We start from the raw sequence: 13,242 nt of genomic DNA on the forward strand, positions 1-13,242 counted from the left end.
ATAAGTATTTTTAAAATCCTACATTTCAGAAAGAGGCACATCAATTTTAAATTTACAAATTAATAATGTCACACTGCCCAGCAGTGTCTGTTCCCTCACGTGTCCTTCATTATTTATAAAAGCTTGATTTTAAACAGCTAGAATGGGAGCTGTTAATTAAAATGAAATTGTGCTTTACACCAAAGATTTGATCACTTCTTTTAAATCTTTTCATCTTCTGATTTTTTTTTTTTAACTAATATGTCTTATTTCTGATCAGGAGGAAAAATTAGAAGGAGACAATCGATACTTCTGTGAAAACTGTCAAAGCAAACAGAACGCGACAAGGAAGATCCGCCTCCTCAGCCTCCCCTGCACCCTGAACTTACAGCTGATGCGCTTTGTCTTTGACAGGTGAGGGCGTGCGGGCGGCGCGGCTTGCTGCTCGCGGTGCGGCCGCACGCACGGACTTCACCTTAGAGGAGATGAGAAAATGCTTACAATCTGAAACGCTAGATTTGGGGGTGAAAGTTCTAGCTGGAGCCTCTCATTCTGAAATGCCAGTATTTCATGGTGTCATCACAAACTTCTTGAAGAAGCCAGGCATATATAAGTGAGAACTGGAAAAGGAGAGAATCCTTATGTTTTTATTCTGAGAAATTGTTAAAAACTGCATAGGAAAAGCAAACAGGAACGGAATTACCTTTACATTCTGTATTATTGTGTAAGAACTAGAGTAAAATTTCTGCGGCTTAAACGATCCCCCACCCCCATGGGAATAGATCTTTTAGTGTTAAATTCAGGTGATGTTTACACATCTGCATTCCTTCTGTAAAGCAGGAGCATCCGTGGGGGTTTTTTGTGTGTGATTAAATTAAGACTTCTGGAAATGTGTTTTATTTGGAATCAGCACTTTAAATTTATGCCTTTTAATCTATTGGTTATCCTTTGCCCAATTATAAGACAAGTGTTATGTTTACTGCTCATCATACAGGTTTTTGGGCGAGATTGCTAAATGAAATCTACCTGCCTACTATGGAGTTTGTTAAAATAGCTGATAGAGCTTATACGATGTTTTATGATTGTTTTAAATATAAATATAATTAGCTTTCCTCTTGGTTAGGCAAACTGGACATAAGAAAAAGCTGAATACCTACATTGGCTTCTCAGAAATTTTGGATATGGAGCCTTATGTGGAACATAAAGGTAATGTTTTTGCTGAGCAGTGATGATTAGCATGTTCAGAGAATGTAACTTGTGATCTGCTTGTGATGAAGACAGAATAGCAGTTTACTACTAAATTTTATTTGCTGTCTGGGAACAAAGGCTTTTTAGGTGGGCCAAAACGTTACTTTCACTTTCTGTAAGGACATAATAAAGATTAGATGGTTCATCAGTATTTACCTAATTAAGACTATAAAAGAATAAAAAATGAAAAAAGTATTTTACTGTTCCTGAACCCACACTTGATCCGTTAGTCCCAATACCATGTCTGTATGTCCTCATGACATTAAGTCTCTGAGCTACCTCCATTCACGGAATCTTTTTTTTTTTTTTTTAACATTTTATCAGAAACATTAGGTGGGGGCCAGGCTGGTGGTGCAGCAGTTAAGTTCGCGCATTCCAATTCGGTGGCCCAGGTTCATGGGTTCGGATCCCAGGTGTGGACATGGCACCGCTTGGCAAGCCATGCTGTGGTAGGCGTCCCACATATAAGGTAGAGGAAGATGGGCACAGATGTTAGCTCAGAGCCAGTCTTCCTCAGCAAAAAGAGGAGGATTGGCAGCAGATGTTAGCTCAGGGCTAATCTTCCTCAAAAAAACCCAAACAACAACAACAAAAAAAATTAGGTGGCATAATTGCAATATTTATGCTGTAATTTTTCCTGTCTGTGACCACTGATAAGCTCTGGGATGCTGTGACATAGTTGAACAAGAAATAATTTACTGTTTTTCTATTTTGGTGGTCTTCACCTTACCAAACAGGGTGAATCTTATTAGAGGAAAAATTAAAAATTGCCCTTTTGTTTCTCTTGCCCTGACTAGAAGACCTGTTTTATTTCCCTGTTAAGATTGATCTTAAAGTTTATGAAAATTTTTTTTTAAAGATTGGCGCCTGAGCTAACATCTGTTACCAGTCTTCTTTTTTCTTCTTCTTGTCCCCAGAGGCCCCCAGTACGTGGTTGTATATTCTAGTTGTGGGCCCTTCTGGTTGTGGCATGTGGGACACCACCTCAGCATGGCTTGATGAGCAGTGCCGTGTCCGTCCTCAGGATCCAAATGGTGAAACCCTGGGCCGCAGAAACAGAGTGCGCTAACTTAACCACTCAGTCATGGGGCCGGCCCCTGAAACTTTTTATATAGAAATTATATCATAAACTCTCTTTGCACAAAAAGGTTCTGGAGGCAGCTTACAATAGAAACAAGACATAAAACAAAACCTTTAAAAGAAATGATTGGGGAGGTTGAGGGTGATGTGTTAAATATTTAAGCTTTAAAATGTGTGATGCTCTATCGGTACTGTGGTTTAAAATTTGCACCTCCATGGAATAAGGAAAGCGTTTTGTTTTTTTAAAGATTTTATTTTTCCTTTTTCTCCCCAAAGCCCCGCGGTACATAGTTGTATATTTTTAGTTGTGGGTCCTCCTAGTTGTGGCATGTGGGACATCACCTCAGCATGGCTCGATGAGCCATGCCGTGTCTGTGCCCAGGATGCGAACTGGCGAAACCCTGGGCTGCCGAAGCGGAGCGTGTGAACTAACCACTCGGCCACAGGCCCTGCCCCAGAAAGCATTTTTATAGACTTTGCTGCTGGACTTTGTTACTGTTACATTTGGCTGAAAGGATAAACTTAGCTGTGGTTCATTTCGTGTAGTAGTTTGCTTCCTGCTTCCTTGTTCAGGCAATTGTTTGAAATTGGAGAAGTCTGACAGCCCTGGTTTCTCAGGGGCCAGAAACTTAGCAGATGTAAAATTAGCACTTCCCTTAACTCCGCTATAGGAGTTTGAGTAGTTCTTATTATCGTTATGAAATGCATTGCATGTTTGTCCAATTTGTACTGGAAAGAAAACAAGGAAGATATTTTTCAAATGGACTTGATAGGTCAAAATACCTGTAGAAATACTTAATTTTATTGTGTTGGTTTACTAAATGTAGCAAACTCTCAGTTTTTAAATAGAGAAATAAAAAATTTCTTCTTATTTTAGAATTGTTAATTAGGATTGGTAAAATTAATCCAGTAGTTTGGAGTTATAGGCCTGTCTTTTGTAGGGTTGTAATGTTTGCTGTACAGATGTTATACCTTATACAGGTAGAATCTAAAAGCAAATTATCTTTTGTTAAAATTGCATAGGGTTTGGTTCATTGTAGATAAATTGGAAAATTCAGAAAGCATAAAGAAGAAAAATAAAAACCACCTGTAATTGTATCATTCAGATAACCAGTATTTATATTTTCCTCTGTTATTCCTGTGTCTCCACACACACATCCACACAAAGCTGAGAGGATAGATTTAAAAGATGACCTGCTTTTTTTTTTTTTTTTTTTTTTTGAGGACGCTTAACCCTGAGCTAACATCCACTGCCAATCCTCCTCTCTCTTTTTGCTGAGGGAGGCTGACCCTGAGCTCACATCTGTGCCCATCTTCCTCTACTTTATATGTGGGACGCCTGCCACAGCATGGTTTGCTAAGTGGTGCCATGTCCGCACCCAGAATCAGAACCGGTGAACCCTGGGCCGCTGAAGTGGAATATGCGCACCCAACCACTGTGCCACCGGGCTGGCCCTGCTTTTTGTGTTTTGTTTGTTTGTTTGTTTTGCTGAGGAAGACTCGCCCTGAGCTAACACCTGTTGCTGGTCTTCCTCTTTTTGTGTGTGAGCTGCCACCTCAGCACGGCCACTGATGGATGGTATAGGTCTGCACGGGGGACCAGACCTGGGCTGCCGAAGCAGAGCAGGCTAAACCTAACCATCCCGCCAGCAGAGCTGGCACATAGAAGAACTGTTTTTAGAAGGAGAATTCACATGTTTCTTTAGATGGTGAGCGTGCAGGTGTAAAAGATCTATAGACAGAGGGATCCTCATTCCTTGTACATTTAGCTCCTGACTTCTTAACTCACGTCCTGCCATAGTTCTTGGGGATTTTGATATCCCTGTAGACCACTTTGAGAGTCTGGTGACTGAATTTCATTCATAGAATGTCAGAAGAAACAAAATATATTTAAATATAGTTATCAAAATGCTAAGGCAAATTCGTGATACAATAATATAGGGGCACCTTACAGAATAGGTTCCAGTGGCTGATCAAAACTACCATAATTCTGAAGTTGATGAGTGTAGTGCATTGATGAGAATAAATCAGGTTAACAGTGGTAATGTGATTTGAAAATTTTTGTGCTATGTGTTAGTAATAAAGTCATAGTTATTGCTAATACTTCTCTGCTTTATTGTGTTCATTAATAATTTAGGGAATACTATTAAGAACTCCTGTTGTAGACATTTTTCCAGCTGATCTCATAACAACTTCTCTCCTTCAGTGGTCTTGTCTTCCACCCTTCCTCAGCCCTTCTGAAGGTCATACCCTACCTTGTCCTTCCATTGTTTAGATTTCATGCATCTCATTCTCTCCTCTTCCCCCTTTCATTATAAAATATACGACATTTGTAAAAGTTCCAAATACGTAAATGTACATCTGGGAGAATTATTAAGGATGAGCGTCTGCTTGAGCACCACCAGGTCCAGAAAGGAAGCATCTCCCATGCTGCGAAGCCCCCTGTACCCCGCTCCCAGTTACAGCTGCTTCTTCCCTCAAACGCAGCCGCTGATCTGACTTTTAGTGCACTCACCCCCTCTCCTTTTTTCTTTGCTTTGGTGTTTCCCTATATAAGTTTGCATCCCTAAATGTTATGGTTTAGTTTACCCTTTCTCCTCTTGGAATATTGCCAGGCGAAACTTAACCCATGGTTAAGTCTTACCTACGGCCTCTGCTCCTTCCTCTGAACTGTTGAAGATAGCTGGAGAAAGACACCATCATAGATGCGTCCGTCTGCCTCTCAGATTCTTCTGTGTTGGAGAATTTCAAATTTATACAAAAACTTCAATCCAACTTGATCTTTTAACTGGATCTGTTAGTCCATTTCCACTTACTGTAATTATTGATATTTCCTTAAATTCAAATTTGTGTCACTTTTTATAGTTTCCTATTAACTTTATACCATTTTCAAGCTTCTCATTTCTCTAAACATAGAAAGCCTAGTTTTGTAATCCATGACTGACCTTGTTGGAGTATTGGGCAGGTTTGCTTCTGCTGTCTTAGCTGGTTCTTTGAATGTTGTATTGTTTTTTTTGTACTTGGTTTTCTTTGCTTGCTGGTTGTTGCATATGCAAAGTTTTTTTGTTTTTTTTTTTAAAGATTTTATTTTTTCCTTTTTCTCCCCAAAGCCCCCCAGTACATAGTTGTATATTCTTGGTTGTGGGTCCTTCTAGTTGTGGCATGTGGGACGCTGCCTCAGCGTGGTTTCATGAGCAGTGCCATGTCCGCGCCCAGGATTCGAACCAACGAAACACTGGGCCGCTTGCAGCGGAGCGCGCGAACTTAACCACTCGGCCACGGGGCCAGCCCCTATGCAAAGTTTTTTATGGGAATTCCTTTAGGGCCAGGATGATGCCACTTCCTCCACAGATACCTTAGTTTTATTTCTGCCAGGCACCTGGGGTCCCTGCTAGTTAGGTATCATCACAAACCGAGTTCAGTGCTTGAGGTCCCCTTGCTCACCCAAGTTGTAAGAACCAAGTATAAAGGCCTGTCTAATGCCCTGACATTTTTTTTCCATTCTCTTTCTGTTCCTCTGTTCAGGGCTAAGGAGTTTTTTTATGGTGTCCTGAGGTTGGGGAGATGGAGAGGCTGTCTTTGGTTCACCTTCACCATGCAGTAATTAGGAGAGTACAGTGGAGTAGAAAGAACAGTGGGTGGGTGAGTCCAGGAAAGGCCTAAAATGTGGAGTGTGGAGATGCCCACCAGGTGGGGCTAGCCTAGGATAGTCTGATAACTATTTTGTTCTTTTAGTAGTTAACCTAGAAATTATAACATGCATACTTAACTCGAGTTAATACCTTTACCCTCTAAAAACAGTACAAGGACATCAAGCCACTAAGAAATCAATCTTCTGCTAAATTATTTTTCATATGTATTTTCGTTCTACCTATTTTTTAAAAAAAGAAACTCCTAGTATGCTTTATCATATGTAAGACTATTGGTGTTTAGTTTACCCACCTCCTTTGTTTATCAGTCCTTTCTGTATTCTAGACTTTCCTTCTGGAATCACTTTTTTCTCTTGAATTAGAGCTTATAAAATTATTAAGGGTCTGTTGGCAACAAATTGTTTTCACAGATCATTGTCTGAAAATGTCTGTCTTCTTCTTGTGAAGTTTATTTTCTCTAAGTGGGGACGTTTTCAGTCAGCATCGTAGAGATTCTGTTGTCTTGGGGCCTTCGTTGCTGTGGAGAAGTTGGTTGCAGCCTAATTGTTCTTTATTGGTAGCCTGTTTTATTTTGTCTTATTTTAGGATCTTTTTCTTTGGTTTTGGTGTTCTGCCATGTCACTGACCTGTGTGGGTTTAATTTTTGTGTGTGTGAGGAAGATTAGTCCTGAGCCAACCTGTTGCCAATCTCCCTCTTTTTTTCTGTTTTTGCTTGAGGAAGACCAGCTTTGAGCCAACATCTGCCCCAGTCTTCCTCTGTTCTGTATGTGGGTTGCTTCCGCAGCATGGCTGACAAGTGGTATAGGTCTGTGCCTGGGATCTGAACCTGTGAACTTGGGCCGCCAAAGCAGGAGCGCTCCAGACTTAATCACTACGCCACAGGGCTGGCCCCTGGGTTGAATTTTTAACACATTTAACCTCCCTACAAGAGCATTCAAGAATTTCTCAACCATTCTCTCTTAAGATTTTGTCTCTTCTCCTTCTGGAATTCCATTAGATGTATGTTAAGACTTTCTCACTCGGCCCTCCTACCTCTTTGTTGTTTTGTCCTGCATTCTGTGTAATTTCTTCAACTCTCCCTTCTACTTTGTTGATTCTCTGTTCACCTGAACCTGAGCTGCTGTTAGACCTTTCTGTAGAGTTTTTGAGTCTAAGTTATTGTAATTTTCATTTCTAGAAGTTCAGTTTGGTTCTTTATCGTATCTGATTTTCATTTTTATAATCTTTCTCTCTTTTTTTTTTTTGAGGAAGATTAGCCCTGAGCTAACATCTGCTGTCAGTCTTCCTCTTTTTGCTGAGGAAGACTGGCCCTAAACTAACATCTGTGCCCATCTTCCTCTACTTTGTGTGTGGGATGCCTGCCACAGCATGGCTTGACAAGTGGTGCCACGTCCACACCCAGGATCCAAACCGGCAAAGCAGAACGTGTGAACTTAACTGCTGTGCCACCAGGCTGGCCCCTCATTTTTATAAACTCTTATTCCTTACTTTCAGTTTTAATTCCGTCATTTATTTCTTTAAACATCCTTAACATTCCATTTGTTGATTTATTTTTACTTTTCCTGGTAACTGAGATGAAAATCTTGGTGGGTTTTGTTTTTCTATCTGTTGTGTTTGCTCCCTTTCAGTTATAGTGACTTGTGTCCTTACATGATGTGTGTGTGTGTCTGACTGAATTCGTATTCCTTAGGACTGTCACTCATCCCAGGACCACATTTAAGTAAACTCTTGGCTTAGGGTTTTTCTGACTTGCTAGGTAGTGTGAATTCTTGGTAGAAATATTCATGAGGGCTAGTTTCTTAAGAAGGTGTGATGGGAGATTTGTTTTTTTTCTCACTGCCAAGTATCAAAGTAAGTATAAGGCAGATAATTAGATAATTTTTTCCTACCGTTTCCTGTGCAGGGTGGGTTCATTTCTTCTGTGTCTTAAACTGAAGAACCCTAGTTTCATGGTGGGAGTCCCCTGCTAGACTCCTCACCTTTTATGGACCTTAGCTTTTATCTCTGGTCCCACAAGCCTCTTCAATGTCAAAAAACAAAGTTCAGGTTGATCCAGATTCACCTAATACTCTCAGGAGGAAATTGTTTTCATTGTTCTTACCTTCCTAGCTTCCTGCCTTCACATAGTACTTGGCTTCTGAGAATTCTTGTTTTCTTGTCAGCTAATGAATGTATTTTAAAAGATTTAAAATATTTTTGTCTTATCCAGTGTTTTAAATCATTTTCAGCTGGCGTGGGTTAGGTGGGTTTTGGTCCAGGTATTAATCTGCATTTCTGTGTCCCCCACCAAGCGACAGGAATGCAGGGACTTTGTCATTTCTGTTAACTGCTGTATCCTTCATGCCCAAAACTGTCCAGCATGTTTGTTATTTCTTTAAGGTGATTGGCCATACCTTGTGACTGACACATTGCAGTTTTAAGGAAATAATGATGAAATAGTCAAAGATGTGCAAAGATTTTTACTACAAAGAGAATTGTTGTTTATAATGGCCCTAAAATGCTACCAGTTTAAATGTCCAACAACGTAAGAGTGGTTCAGTATATTTCAGTACTTGTATATAGTCATCATAAATAATTTTTAGAATGTTTAATGATGTGGAAGGATATTAATGATATATTTTTTATAAAAAACTTCAGGTTTCAATATTGATATTGGTTATGTCTGTGTTGTGAGAATGCTAATAAAGTTTTTGTTTTCTAATTTTTAGTAACAAAAGGTGAAGTGTTCTTTTCCAACACATACATAATTTCCTCTCTATAATTGGTTTCAGTTTAGAATCTTTAAAAGATTTTTTTCGAACTTTAAAATATTTTATCTTAAAGTGTAAATGCATTCATTTGCTGATATGGTGACGTATGGGTAAAGCCTTCTCTTCTTGCCTAAACCATATGTATAATATATAGGCTGTGATTTGTAGGTTTTCTTTATTTAAAGTAGAATAAGAATTTAAAATATGTATGAAGAAATCTGAGTGCAGAATCATTCTAGATTTTTAATGTTTTCTCCTCTGTCATTTCCAATTGTCTTGACTACCCCTACTTTGAAAGCAATTTTTCTTTTCTTGTTTTTTTTTTTGGAGGAAGATTAGCCCTGAGCTAACATCTGCTGCCAATCCTCCTCTTTTTTCTGAGGAAGACTGGCCCTGAGCTAACATCCCTGCCCATCTTCCTCCATTTTATATGTGGGACGCCTACCACAGCATGGCTTGCCAAGCTGTGCCGTGTCCACCCAGGATCCAAACCGGTGAACCCCGGGCTGCTGAAGTGGAACTTGCTCACTTAACCACTGTGCCACCAGGCTGGCCCGCTGCAAGCAATTTTTCTTAATGACTTACCTCCAATTTTTTCTAAAACATTTTTTCCTTTTTTCTAGAAACAATAGCTTTTTAGTTTTGAACTCATATCTCCTTAGTTTGTGTAGTTTTTGTAGTCAGTTGGAGAATATTAAGTTGATTCTTAGGAAGCACATGTCTCAGTCAGCTTATGCAGAAGGGCCAAATATGATGCAGAATAGCTTCCTAACCCCTGGTGCCCAGAATGCCATAGCTTTTCATCTGTGTATTTTGCAGAGGGAATGGAGAGTTAATACAGTGAGCTGCTTAAGACAATGTCTACTACGTTATTTTGTAGGACCTAATTTTTTTTTTTGTCTTAGGTGTGACAGGTTTTAAATTCTATCAGGTGTACAAAGAATTGTAATCTTTACAATTCAGTCTCAGGATATAAGAAGAAATATTGTTAATCAAAATTTCTTTCCCTTTCTCCCTCTCTGTTCTAGGTGGGTCCTATGTGTATGAGCTCAGTGCAGTTCTCATACACAGAGGAGTGAGTGCTTATTCTGGCCACTACATTGCCCATGTGAAAGATCCACAGTCCGGTGAATGGTATAAGTTTAATGACGAAGACATAGAAAAGATGGAGGGGAAGAAATTACAACTAGGGATTGAGGAAGATCTAGGTAAAACCTTTAAGTTGTGAGTGCCCTTTTAAAATATAAATTTTTTTTTACTGGAAATATTTGTGATAACTTATGGCCCAAGATTTTTAGGAACTATCAAGGATATTTGCATGTCTTAAACACATATAAAATCTCTGAATATCTTTTATTAGCAATGCTGAGTGTTTTAAAAAATGATTCTTTTCCGGAGATGGTTTACATAATGTCGTGTTTTCAGTACAGTCTGAAGGCAAATATTTAATTTTCAGTTTCAGGTTAATTGTGTGTGGGGAGGGGAGAGGCTGGTGAGTATTAAGCTAAAAATGATGAACAGTAGATTTAATATAGTAGGATTTGTAGTCCTTTGCTCTGGGCCAGGAAATTTCCCTGGGGGAAGTAACTATAGCAGGGCAACGTCGCTCCAAGAACAGTGTCTGCTTCTCCCCATTGAGTGTCTTATCCCTTCCCTGGAGCGCAGAGCAGTGCGTCTGGGGAGTAAGCTGCTTGCTGTTCTCTAGTGATGAGGTGTGCCATAAAAAGTACTTGAAATAGGATCCTAGGATGTAGCTCTCATCACCTCAGTTTTCTTGGGCCAAAATACACGCTTATTCCCTAAAGGAGTGAACAGTACTTCTAGTAGGGGCCATCTTGGCTGAGGTTTTCATCGCTTTCTTACCATGTTTGTCATTTTTGGGTGAGGTTCAGACTGGGATAAATAAGAGAAAAAGAATGGGAATAGGAACGTGTGAACTTAACTGCTGTGCCACCGGGCCAGCCCCAGGTCTTCTCTACTTTTAAATCATATGCAGGTGCTTATAGACATTCGGCAATCTCGCTCCCAGTTTACCCAGTAATACCCAAGTTCTTAACATTTGCTAATATTTCTTCTTATTGTGATACCCTTACTAGGAACGAAATTGACATGTAGCTTTAAATTGAATAATTTTTGTTTCATTCAACTGTTCTTTACTCAGCTTATTTGATCCATCTTATTTTTAGTCAGAGAATTGTAGGATTAAGAGCGTTGTTAAGGTGCTCCTGTCTATCTTCTACGTATAGAAGTCCTAAACTTTAAAACTGTCCAGGAGAAAGACTCTGCACCTGTCCGGATCCCATTTCAGCGTTTTAATCTCTCTCACTGTTACATGCAACTTACATCACAGCTTTCATCGGTTGTTTTCTTTTTATCAAAAATAGCAGATACTCGTTCATTAAATTCCGCTAGTCATTCATTACTGTATTCTGTCATGAACTTTTATGAATCATTTTATATTCCATCTTATACAGAATAATGAACATCTTAAGTCTTAATACTTTTCAGTTAGAAATGACCAACTTCCTCTTCCATGTGCGTCCTGAGATTTTTAATTCCCTTGACAGTGGTCTTCAGACTTTGTTGTTCCTGTAGTCTCTATAAGAATATTGATCAACTTTGTATTGCTTTACTCATTTTGAATTCCAACAGTTTTCATCATAAATTTAAATAGTTCCAAATAATGTAACTTCTGACATTATAAATATTGAAACTTAAACTGCAGCATCACTCTTTTAAGAGTGTCCAAATGAAATTAAGTAACAGATTCGAACACTCACATCATTCTTCTCAAAGATACGTGAATTGGTCTGTTTTTTTATAGCAGGGCATTTTTAATACTTCTCTTTTCTCCTGTACTAGTATTTCCATTGTACTGACCCTGTGGAATTTTATTGTAATGAAATATGCTAAGTTTTCTGTAACCACAAAGCCCTAAGTAGTTAAAAAGTTCTGGATTGAGCTTTTTTTTTAATTATAAATATCACTATGTAATTGATCACATTAATATGTTATAAATTTTAAATTAAACCCAAAAACTTTTACTGTGAATATATCTTTTAATGACACGAATGGGACTTTTTGGTCACTGGGTGAGGTTGTATCTTTCTTTTGTAAAGTGGGAGACGAATGACTGAGGAAGGAAAGATGGAAACCATCAGTGGAACCTCAACTTCAAGGCAGATGAATTTTAGAAAAGCACATGGTGAACTGAGGATCTGGTATTGATTCCTCATAACTATCGATGCCCACACACCCCTTGGAAGGTTACCCTGGGGTGGTCAAACCCAATCTGAAGATCACTTTCATGTGATGTACTTGCCATGTAAAACACTTAATAACGTTTTCCACTTGCTACTGAATGGACAGAGTTTAGTGGTTAATCTTGCTGCTCATTGGCACTTATTTCACTCACTCTTTTGAATGTGCCATTTTATTTTTTTGAGCAATTAAGTCTGGATTTATTTTTATAATTTAAGGCCAACATCAAAGTAAACTTATAGTAGCCGTACTTTTCTTCCAGGTTTGTCCTCATGAAAAATAGTACTTTCTTATTATCTTTTAAAAATGGACTATGATGGGCGGGAAGAGTGGGGTATAAACTTGTTTAAATGTTCAAACATCCAAAGAGCCTGCTCAGTTTGCATTGCAGTTCCATCTTTCGGATCCGTGTTAAAGTGTCTGGAGTGTGTATTTCAGGAATTGTTTACTCTGCACCCACCCCCCGCCCCAAAAGAATGAACAGCCTGTAGGCATTCTAATGTAATTATCTTTTGATTTCTGTACCTCAGCAGAGCCTTCTAAGTCCCAGACTCGTAAACCCAAGTGTGGCAAAGGAACCCACTGCTCCCGAAATGCATACATGTTGGTTTATAGACTGCAGACTCAAGAAAAACCCAACACAACTGTGCAGGTACCAGGTAAGCAATTTTCCAGGATTACATGTCAGGCAAATATTTTAAAGATTTTTTTTTCCCCCTTTTTCTCCCAAAGCCCCCCTGGTACAAAGTTGTGTATTTTTAGTTGTGGGTCCCTCCAGTTGTGAAGGCAAATATTTTAGAATACCATGCCCCAAAGGTCAGTGACAAGAACAGATTGCTTTCATTTATCACAATAGGCTGATTGCATCTGATAAATGTTGGTGAAGGTAGGTATAATCACAAATTCGCTTTAAAGTAGTGAGTTTTTTTAATAAGAGAGCCTTTAACAGAACTATTCCACTGACCTTCAACCCAAAGAAAAGTAAAAGCAATTAAAAAAAAAAATCCTATAGGTAATCAAGACAATTAATCAAGGTAATCAATCCTATAAGGAATCAATGTTTTTAAAGAGCAGTTTAGTTTTATTTTCTTCAGTTTTTAAAGCACTTGTGGGTTTTAGCCAGTCATTTATCAATTTTCTTTCTTTTTTTCTTTTTGGTGAGGAAGATTCATGCTGAGCTAACATCTGTGCCAGTCTTCCTGTATTTTGTATGTGGGAAGCTGCCACAGCATGGCTTGATAAGTGGTGTGTAGGTCTACACCCAGGATCTGAAC

At 38.9% G+C, this 13,242-nt stretch overlaps 1 protein-coding gene across 4 annotated transcripts in view; it reads left to right on the top strand.

The window, feature by feature from the left end:
• Positions 1–13,242, top strand: part of USP48 (ubiquitin specific peptidase 48) — an 88,064-nt gene that overhangs the window by 35,362 nt on the left and 39,460 nt on the right. For 2 of the 4 annotated variants that reach the window (XR_011534520.1, XM_070599400.1), the window contains exons 7-10: positions 260–393; positions 1,103–1,185; positions 9,736–9,915; positions 12,499–12,627. Coding sequence is in view for 3 of the 4 variants with exons in the window: in XM_070599400.1 (XP_070455501.1) it covers positions 260–393; positions 1,103–1,185; positions 9,736–9,915; positions 12,499–12,627 (526 nt within the window). In the remaining variant the exon portion in view is untranslated. The remainder of the gene's footprint in view (positions 1–259; positions 394–1,102; positions 1,186–9,735; positions 9,916–12,498; positions 12,628–13,242) is intronic. The other 2 variants (XM_070599411.1, XM_070599422.1) reach the window with 2 other exon arrangements.

Source organism: Equus przewalskii, chromosome 2 (genome assembly GCF_037783145.1).
Source record: "Equus przewalskii isolate Varuska chromosome 2, EquPr2, whole genome shotgun sequence".
Lineage (NCBI taxonomy): Eukaryota > Metazoa > Chordata > Mammalia > Perissodactyla > Equidae > Equus > Equus przewalskii.